Source organism: Zea mays, chromosome 2 (genome assembly GCF_902167145.1).
Source record: "Zea mays cultivar B73 chromosome 2, Zm-B73-REFERENCE-NAM-5.0, whole genome shotgun sequence".
In the NCBI taxonomy this organism is placed as follows: Eukaryota; Viridiplantae; Streptophyta; class Magnoliopsida; order Poales; family Poaceae; genus Zea; species Zea mays.
In genome coordinates this window covers 218,919,770-218,929,819 of record NC_050097.1, presented here as the reverse complement: position 1 = coordinate 218,929,819, position 10,050 = coordinate 218,919,770, and the positions used below count along the sequence as shown (strand labels likewise).

At 42.2% G+C, this 10,050-nt stretch overlaps 1 protein-coding gene and 1 long non-coding RNA gene across 2 annotated transcripts; one reads left to right on the top strand and one right to left on the bottom strand.

The window, feature by feature from the left end:
- Positions 1-3,414: 3,414 nt before the first annotated feature.
- LOC542640 (ribosomal protein s6 RPS6-2) lies at positions 3,415-6,046 on the bottom strand. Its single transcript, NM_001112164.2, has 6 exons — positions 5,949-6,046; positions 5,798-5,862; positions 4,639-4,696; positions 4,440-4,548; positions 4,081-4,353; positions 3,415-3,849 (listed from the first exon to the last, which is right to left on the bottom strand). Exons 1-6 carry the CDS (start codon positions 5,952-5,954, stop codon positions 3,605-3,607), a joined length of 756 nt encoding a protein of 251 aa, NP_001105634.1. The 5' UTR covers positions 5,955-6,046; the 3' UTR covers positions 3,415-3,604.
- A 171-nt stretch (positions 6,047-6,217) lies between these two features.
- Positions 6,218-7,872, top strand: LOC103647865 (uncharacterized). Its single transcript, XR_563110.3, has 2 exons — positions 6,218-6,952; positions 7,421-7,872. It is a non-coding gene; the product is annotated as an uncharacterized lncRNA (long non-coding RNA).
- The last annotated feature ends 2,178 nt before the right edge of the window (positions 7,873-10,050 follow it).

Here is a 10,050-nt window from a genome sequence, read left to right as displayed (position 1 = left end):
GCCGCCAGAAGGCGCACCAGACAGTGAACAGTGCCTGTCCGGTGCCACATGAAGACAAAGCTCCAACGGTCGAAACCGTTAGAGTCCTAACGGTTGGGTGACGTGGCTGGCGCACCGGACTGTCCGTTGTTCCCATTGACAGCAGCCACCCCAACGGTTGAATTGGTGGTTGGGGGCTATACATACCCCACAACCACCTCCACTCCAACCATCTAAGCATTCACTACTGCACATTCAATACAAGAGCAATAGGCACCACTCCAAAGACACAATTCAAGTGATCGATCCGCTCAAAGTCCACAATTCAACTCTAGCGCATTTAGACTTGTGAGAGGATCATTTGTGTTTTCCTTGTTGCTCTTGTTTGCTTGGTTGGCTTTCTTCTTCCTCATTCTTGTTCTCTAAGTGACGTGTAATCAAAGCAAGAGACACCAAGTGTGTGGTGGTCCTTGTGGGGTCTAAGTGACCCGTTTGATTAAGGAGAAAGCTCACTCGGTCTAAGTGACCGTTTGAGAGAGGGAAAGGGTTGAAAGAGACTCGGTCTTTGTGACCACCTCAACGGGGACTAGGTTCTTTAGAACCGAACCTCGATAAAACAAATCACCGTGTCATCCGCCTTATTTTCTTGGTTGATTTGTTTTCCCCTCTCTCCCAGACTCGGATTTTATTCTAACGCTAACCCCGGCTTGTAGTGTGTTTAAAGTTGTAAATTTTAGTTTCCGCCTATCCACCCCCCTCTAGGCGACTTTCATAAGTGCAATTGGAGCACTTATGTATCTAGCAAACAATAAAAGACCCAATATTGCTTTTGCGGTAAATTTACTTGCTAGATATAGTGCATCCCCTACCAAACGTCATTGGACTAGAATCAAAAATATCCTTCGATACCTCCATGGCACGGCAGATCTCGGTCTATTCTATGGAAGAAATCAAGATCCTAGCCTCGTAGGGTACACGGATGCTGGTTATCTTTCAGACCCCCACAATGGAAGGTTTCAAACTGGGTTTGTATTTCTGAATGGTGGAACTGCTATTCATTGAAGTCATCCAAGCAAACTCTAGTAACAACATCCAGTAATCACTCAGAGATTATTGCCTTATATGAAGCCTCACGTGAATGTGTGTGGCTTCGAAGGGTGATTAATCATATTCGATCATCATGTGGGATTCATTCCATTGAATCACCCACCATTATTTATGAAGATAATGCAGCTTGTGTTGCTCAGATGCAACAAGGTTATATCAAGAGCAATGTTACCAAACATATCTCCCCCAAGTTATTCTATCCTCATCAACTTCAACAGAGTGGTGAGATTAAGGTCATGCAAACTAAGTCTTGTGACAATCTCGCAGACTTATTCACTAAGTCGCTACCTTATTCCACATTTCAGATATGTGTTAAGGGTATTGGTATGCGTTGACTTAGAGATTTGCTTACATCAGGGGGAGTATCTCTTTGATCAACCTAATACTAACATCACATTGTACTCTTTTCCTATATGAGTTTTACTATCATGTTTTCTCATGTTAGGTTTTTAATGAGGTAATGTCAACACAAGCATATGTCAGTCTCTTGATTTTTCCCATGAGGGTTTTTCGATAGAGACACCAACATGCCTGCAAATGGGGTGGGTGTAAGTGGATATTTTAGGTGGGTTTAAGAAATGATTTTGTTTTGGTGGGTTGTGATGGGTTTTAATTGTGAATGGGTTGGGTTGGGTGGGTTTATTTTGTATTGTGGGTCGAAATAGTTGATACCCATGGGTGTAGATGGGTTTGCATAGGCGTGGGCTTCTATGGGTCTTCACCCATCCATAGACCGTAGGACTGTATTCGAGTCGATTCCCAACTTAGTCCCAAGTCCCAACATACCCAACTCAACCCTAACTCTCCAAGTCTTCGCCGGTGCACCGGTGGTCGCATCCTGCTTCTTGCCCGGCGGCCGGCACTCCCCTCTCCCCAAGTCTTCGCCTCGGCGGACGGAGCTCCCCTTGCCCATGCTGACGCCCGACGCTAATTAGACACTTTCACACTTAGACGCCGACGCCCCTGTCCCCTGGCGCACGCTCTTGCATACGAAGCGAACACACTGTCGCCCCAGGGACCGTTCACACATGGTTCTTTTCTTTTCACTTCCAGGGAGATTTATGTATCGTTCGGTGGGCTTCTGATACTACCTAGATGTGTCCTTCCATTGTTGCTATCTTCGAGCTTGATCAGAGACTCTTTCCACAGCTGCTAGTTTATGTTTCTTGCTAAAAAGATAATTGTTCATTAAGGATCTTTAACATATGTTTTTTGTTATTCTATCGAGACCTAAATGTTCATCGACCAAACTTTTTTTTGTATCAGTGTATAATATTATTGTCACTGTTTTTGTATGTCGTGGACTATGTTTTTATATGTCATTGAAACTACTTATAAAATTGTCACTGTGTATCAGTGTATGTGTATGTAGTTTGCTTGATGTGAGACAATAAGTTGAACCCACGGGGTTTCCATAGGTTTCCACCCAATTACGGGTTGGTTTGGGGTCAATAATATTATTGGATGAGTTGTGTTTAATTTCCTCATATTTTTGGATGAGTGTGAGATGGATATCAAAGTTATTAGATTTGGGTATGGGTGGTGTGGGTTGGATTTTTTGCCATTAGCAGGCCTAGACACCAAAGACATCATATACTACCGATCTTTCTCCAAATTTTCCCCCACTATGTTTTTCTGGAGTTTACACATTATACTATTGTAAACCTCCTTTGCTTACAGGTTTTTAAAGGGAGAATATACATGATGGACAACTGATTAAGGGGGAGTGTTACGTCGTGTAAGCAGTTATTACTGCACTAGTCGCAAGGACCGAATGCTCATGAGACATGTCCCTTCGCACGTTCTTCACTTTCGCACGTCTTCGCATGTGCCTTTTCACTTGTATATATATATGAGAATGCAATAAAGAAAGTGCTCTCGGTTCCATTTTCACTCTCACCCATTTTACTTTCTCATATAAAGTTCGATGGAGCAATCTTTTCAGTTCTAAAAGCATTCAGTCCCACGTTCATTGTTTTGGATATATTAGTTAGACCAACATATAAGATATTAACTTCAACCGATATATTTGAATCAAGTCTCTTAAAAAACTAATGCGTTCCATGAGCCAAGCGCGACAGTGAATTCGATTTTACGGCATCTTGCCATGCGAGGGGATGCAGCAACAATGGCCGGACCCGCAACGGGAACTTCATTTGCACAACCATAATCAAACAGTGTGCAGCGTCAAGACTATTATCACGCACGAAGCAGCAACGCAGTATACAAGGTTAACGCCACATAGAACCAAGCAGAAAAAATCCAGCAGTTCAACATATGGTGCAGACTGCAGACAAAAGAACAAGGCTAGCTGACGTTCACAGAATAAAACAACATATCAAACCTCTGGTACTCAAAAAATCCCGACAAGCCAGTACCATGTCCATACAAAATTGCAACAATTACTCATAAGTCTAAGTAGGGAGGGTCGACTGATGCAACACAGCCAGGGCAGCATAAGGTACTTATAAGCTGTAACAAAATAGGCCTTGAAAACATCTCAAAGCACTGATCATTCTTAGGCAGAGGTGGCAGCAGAAGCCTTGGCGGCGGCAGAAAGCTTAGACCTCCTCTTGGCCAAGCTCTCACTGCGGCGGTCCCTCTGTTCTTTCAGCCTCTGGGCAAGAAGCTTCTGGTACTCAGCAGCCTCAGACTTCTTCTTAGCGATCCTCTTCTTCTTGTCAGCAATTCTAGCACGCTTCCTCTGGAGGGTCAAGGGGGTCACAAGCCGCTGGATCTTAGGTGCCTTGCTCACCTTCTTGCCTGAAAAGGAAGCAAACAGGTTAGCTTGCTGTGGTTGCAAAACTTCAGAACACTATGGTTCATTGTCAACAATCCCATCCAACAAATAACAAACACAGAGTACTAAGTACATGGGTAAATAACCAGACATTTCTACTTTCAAGACATTGAGATATTGAACTGCAGCTAGAAGCACAATGAACTCAACAAAACAAATACGACAGCAATGCAGTTAGATACAAGAAAGCTCACCATTCTTGGTAGTGAATGTCCTGCGGTACGTGTTCACGTACTTGCGCACGTCGTCATCCTTTGCAAGATTGAACAGCTTCCTGATCTTGGAGGCCCTTTTGGGACCCCTCATCCTTGGCTTCTCAGTGTCAGTTAAACCAGGCAGATCGTTCTCACCCTTCTTAACAATTACCAAGTTGATAACAGATAGGTCTTGGCTCACAATACAACCACGGACAGACTTCCTCCTGCGCTCACCATTACGCCTGCCATAACCGCGGAAGCAGGGAGTGCCTACACAATTCATATCAAATGTTCAGATAAGAACCACAGGTAAAAGAGGGGGTGTTGAGAGTACAATGGAGATACAGTCTATATACCTCTGTGGAGCAGAAGGCGGACACGACCAGAAGTCAGAACTCCTTGCTTCATTGGGAAGCCTTGTTTGTCACATCCACCCATGATCTTGAAGACATAACCCTTAAACTCCTGCAAAAAAGAAACACATCACACCTATAATTAAGTATGAAATCAGCAATAGGGGGCATGGATCAAGAAATAAGAAAGCAGAAAATTTACCTCACCCAGAGCATCACCACTGACCTCCTGGGAGATCCTTCGGTCATAAAAGGCACGTCTATAGTTGATAGAAAGGTTTATCAGAAATCAAAGCAAGTAGAGCATGAAGAAAAAAGCATATGTTTGATTTAATAACTCTGTTAAGAAAAGGATGCAATTCTAGCTCTATCTCTAGTCAAACTTCCAAAGCAGAACTTTATAAAAAAAGAGTAACAATATTTGTATCACAAAATAGGTATATACTAAAAAAATATATCTCATGTCAAATCTAACACCATTCATTTGCTATAATAAATAATTATCCTTTTTGTATAAACTGAGCCAAATTCAAAATGGTTTAACTTGGTAGTAAGCTAGATTTGCATCTTTTTTTACAACAGAAGGAATGCATTATAACTTATACAAGACAGTTTTCCAGACATTCAAAACGTAGGTAGTAAACAATATGCACTTTGAAAACAAAAAATAGCAGAATGATCTGCCACCATTTTGAATTTAATTAATATAATTTCAAGAATTAAAACTATTAGCCTCAGTTGCTCTCTACCACTATATGAAATCTCAATTCGTAGCACAATTTAAAACAGGGATCAAAGGATTATTGCCTGCTCCAAAATTTAACAAAGGACGCATTTTAACTAGATTTAATCAACCTCAACCACAAATCAAGATGTTACTGTCCTTACTTTGATCATTGGACACGAAAATTAACCAGTATGGTCCATTCAAACACTATCAAAATGAGAATAGCACATTTGAATACATTCAATGCCTGAGAAAAGTACTACCCCTTCCGTTCTTTTTTATTTGTAACGTTTTAGTTCAAAAATGAACTACTCGGTGACATATCCAAGAACGGAGGTAGTACTGCTTACAAACCATTACATTATAACCAGATAAAAAGGCTACTATATATTAATACATTAACTATCAGATGCTCCAGCGCTGAACAGCAAGCAACCTAACTAAATTATCTAAGCATATCGCTGCTTAAGGAGACAACGAGGATTAGGTTGGAAAACTACAAAGAACAAATCGATGCATATTAGCACTCAACCAATCGTCTTAACAACAGCTACGAAGAGCATCTGAGAGAACACCACTCACATGGATCTAAGAGACAAAAATACAGAGCAAATAGGGAATGTCGAACACTCACAGTTTCTGGTCGTCATCGATTTCCAGCTTCTTCTGGCACCCGGTAGACGGGTTCGCGATGTTGAACTGGAAGCAACGAAAAGGGCACAGATCAGACGCTAGATTCCCACAAACACCACCTATCGATGTTACAGCGCGGAGGATAAGCTTACCTTCATGGTGGCGTTGCGGCGCGAGCTCGCGGCAGGCGAGGAGCTCGAGCGCTGGGCACGGCGGCGGCGGCGCGAGGGCTAGGGTTTTGGACGAGGGGGAAGAGGGAAAACACGAGTAGCGCTTATATAGGGCGGGCGAGGGTAGGAGGAGCGGGCGCCGCACGGCACTGTTGCGAGGATCGACCTTGACCGTTCATCGCTGCCTCGCGATTTGGCAGGCCGAAAACTGAAACCAATGCGAGCGAGTTGTACACTCTTGGCCCATTCTTTCTATTCTATTTCTTTCTATAAACGCCATTGGATTGTCATCGAACGGCAGCCGCCGAGTTAGGCGTCTGGACGGCTCCCAGTAACGCAACGCTTCTCGGCTTCTCGCCTCTTCTCTCACCCGTGACTCCGCCGCCGCATCTCTCCTCCAACGCGCCGCCGCATCTCTTCAACGCTCCATGGTCCCCTTCACCTCCCGCCGCTACCCTACCCATGGCCACCGCAGCCGCTCGTGCTACCCTCCCGCGGCCCCTCCTCTCTCTCCCACCCTTCCTCCTCCCACCACATCCTCCGTGTGTCAGCCCGTCGTTGGCTCCGCCTTCTATTGCCGTAGGGAACACGCGGCGTCGCCCTTGCGCTCCTCGCCACATGCTGTTACAGGCTGTCGTACCCGTGTCCGCGGTTGAGGGCCTTGTGCCGGTCATGTTGAAGAAGAAGCCCATCGACTAGATCTATCTCGTCGTCGTGCGCCTCTCTGCCGAAGAGAGGCAACGCCTCCTCCGCGGTGCCATCACGTGCTCCTCTCACTACTGCTTCCACTCCTCCCAGAGTCCCAGTACACCCCCGCCTTGTGGCATCGCTGCTCGCCGCGGCCCTGCACCTCAGCCCTGCCTCCATCCCGAGTCACACACCTATCCTTTGAAGAATTAATGGCGACTGGAAGCAGCTTTTTACAGGTGATTTCTGCACCCATCTCCTTTGAAGAATGAATGACGACTGGAAGAAGCTTTTGACAGGTGTGTTGTAAAGACTAGCAGAAAACCCATGTCATCACAACAGTGACTACATTGTTAGAGCATTTTCCTAGATTTTAGCTATTCGTCGCTAGATACCAGGATAATATGCAGCAACACGTAACTTTTGGGGTGGACAATTCTTTTGGATATAATAATGAATTTTACTCGCCTTTTAGAGATAATTAACATCCGCAAAGGTTGTAGCTACTGTTGATAAATAAATTAGCATCAAGGGTTATATTATGCGCAGCACAGTTGTAGGAAATAGAAGGTATTGATATAGTATATAAATAACCTGAGTAATTATATAATGCATTGCCCACTCCCTTCATTTTAGTAAGTCTGTACTAATCTTATGCAGAAACTTAGAAACGAACCAGCCTGTATGTCTATTCCCGTAAGGTCCTAGAAGCATTCTGGTGGGCAAATAGAAATGTCATTGTTTACATATATTTTGTTGAATTTCAGGAGTGCCATTCTGCTAGATGCCACACGCTAGCTAAAGCAAAGATACACATAGAGCAAAGAGGGGAAAAGAATATGAGCTGAAATGCGCAAAAGGCTAAGGAAAGCAGACAACTTATTGCAAATAAGAAATCAGTACAAATGATGAATCGACCTATGAAAATTGAGTCCGATGGGAATTTGGATCCAAAGAAAGGTGGTGCTGTCTTGGATTCTACTAAAACTATAGGACTTACAAGTGTTAAGTAGTGGGATGACTGGCATATAGTTGGATTTCCTGGGGCAGAGCTATTAAGTACTAGTGTAAGTGCATTTTAAATCCAAGTACCATGTCTGGTGACTGGTGATCTCATTTGGGCATATTAATAATGTAACCTTCTTCATAGCTTTCGTGTTTATTACAGTAAGACATGAAAATCCTTTTGATTTGAGGAAAAGCTTCTATGTTGTCAGAACAGATTGCTACCCAGTCATTACCTGAGAATGCAGGAGGTGCTGATGCAAAATATCTTATCGATGAGTGGCCAACGATAAGCAAAAGTAGTGGAAGACTCATCTAGGTGGAGTATGTAACAATATTGTCACACCCGGTTCCAGGGGTAGAACCGAGCGCATACCATATGTGTGCCAGGATCCATTTCCACACATATGTTGACGTCACAAGTGTAATATATCAAAATACAATGCAATAAAGACGTAAAGAGAGTATAATACTTTATTACATCATCTGAAACATTGTATCTTTAACAAGTATCACATCAAAGTAAAGCGGAAATAAACAACTGGGCAATCTCCCACAGGAAGATGACCGGCGCATCGTTAGACTTAGAATTCATCGTCGTCGATAAAATCTCCATCAAAGTCTCCAGCATCACCCTCTGATCAAAATTAAGCAAGGGTGAGCTCACTTATGGTCGGGGCTCAGCAAGTGGGGGAAAAACTAATGCAGGTATAACAAGGTGAGGCTAAGTCTGAGCAGTAAGCATTTTAGTTGGTCAACATTTTATTATCAACACCTGTCTTACTAATAATAGTGAGTCCCAAATATCCCAATTAAACAAAGGAATATGAATATAACAAAAACACTTAAGTGAAACCACTTAAGCAAATTACTGGCAGATCATCGGATCTCAATTTATGTCCATCTTTAAGTTCAATTATCATGTGAGGAGTCCAGGTCGCTCATAACCGGGAGCACGGCTGATATATCAGTTTTACACTCTGCAGAGGTGGTACAACTTTACCCACAAGCCATGTATCCCATCTAGCCCGGGTTGATCGGACCCTTAGACACTGCCGAGGTGAATGGCTAGGGATCCATTATGAGGTTTTCACAAAATACCTTAATACGAAGCAACCCGCTAAGGTTTCTAAGACGATGGTGGTGGCCCCCTGGGTGAAGTACCTTAGCCAAGAATACGACCCCATGTTAACGTGGGTTGCCAGCACCTACCGCTCCCCCTCTTGCCCATCTTTCATGTAAGGTTGCTAGGCACTAAGCATATAGAGCTAATTACCAAAGCCAGAGCCATGATAGCACTCGTGGTTGCACTGTTATCCTGGGTGGTCACTCCATGTTCCAATTAAATTTATAATAAAATTATCTTAACCATCGGGTTAATGTCATAATTGCCAATTAACATTTTTGGAACATTAAAACCAATTAAAGAGTGACATTAAGAATCATTAAGTTGAGCGGTAGCATGAATCTTGCACAGCTTAATTATTTTCCCAGGTTAAACAAGGAATACAGATAGTAAATCTAGGAAATCCTTAATTAGGTGAAACCCAGCAAATTATGCAGTATATCAAAAAGGTAAACATTATTATATGCAGTGAATAGGTACAAACAGAATATGCAGAGGGAGAATCCACTTGCCTTGCTCAAGCGGGTCCTGCGGATCGTCCTCGAACGAGTTCGGATCGTCTACCGCACAATCCGCTTCTAATAGAGTCGCATAGCGCACATACAAAAATAAAACATACACCAATAAATAAACATGCACCATTCATAAACATACACCAATACGTCATTAAGCACACATTAACCTATCGCACTAATCATATCTTAATTACGTACTAATCGCGTAAATACTTATTAATTCAATTGTGGCTATTATTGTGAGTCCTAATGGTGAATTTATGGGTGGGTGCAATAAATACGGTTCTAACTAGTATTAACATATTTTAACATCATTAATAACATTAAATGATAATTATCATCTTTTAATACTAATAAATGAATTAATACCTTTTATTATTTCTAACTCAAATTGTTTAGTATGACCAAAAATGAATCTAATAATATTAATATTCTAAAAGTCAACATAAATTGGTAATTGTACTTTTTATAAAACAAGTGAGGATATTCTGACATAAACTAGTATTTTGTTTAATCCAAAAATCTAAGTGCTCAATTTGCGAACAAGATTATTTAACTAGTAAAAATCTATTTACCACACTACCGGTGATCATTTTCTCTTTTCTTTCTAAAAAGAAAATGCTAATAAAATAATTAGATAAATCATCTAAAAATCCTATAACATTCATATGACATCTATACCATTTTCCAAATCCATTTAAAATGCACCTATAATTCTCCAAGTAGTTTCTAAAATTTATTGTGACCAAAT

Coding starts and splice junctions, on each gene's coding strand:
- LOC542640 (NM_001112164.2), bottom strand. Junction 4,697..5,797: donor ATCGATGACGACCAGAAACT/GTGAGTGTTCGA, acceptor TATCAACTATAG/ACGTGCCTTTTATGACCGAA. Junction 4,549..4,638: donor GTGGTGATGCTCTGGGTGAG/GTAAATTTTCTG, acceptor TCTTTTTTGCAG/GAGTTTAAGGGTTATGTCTT.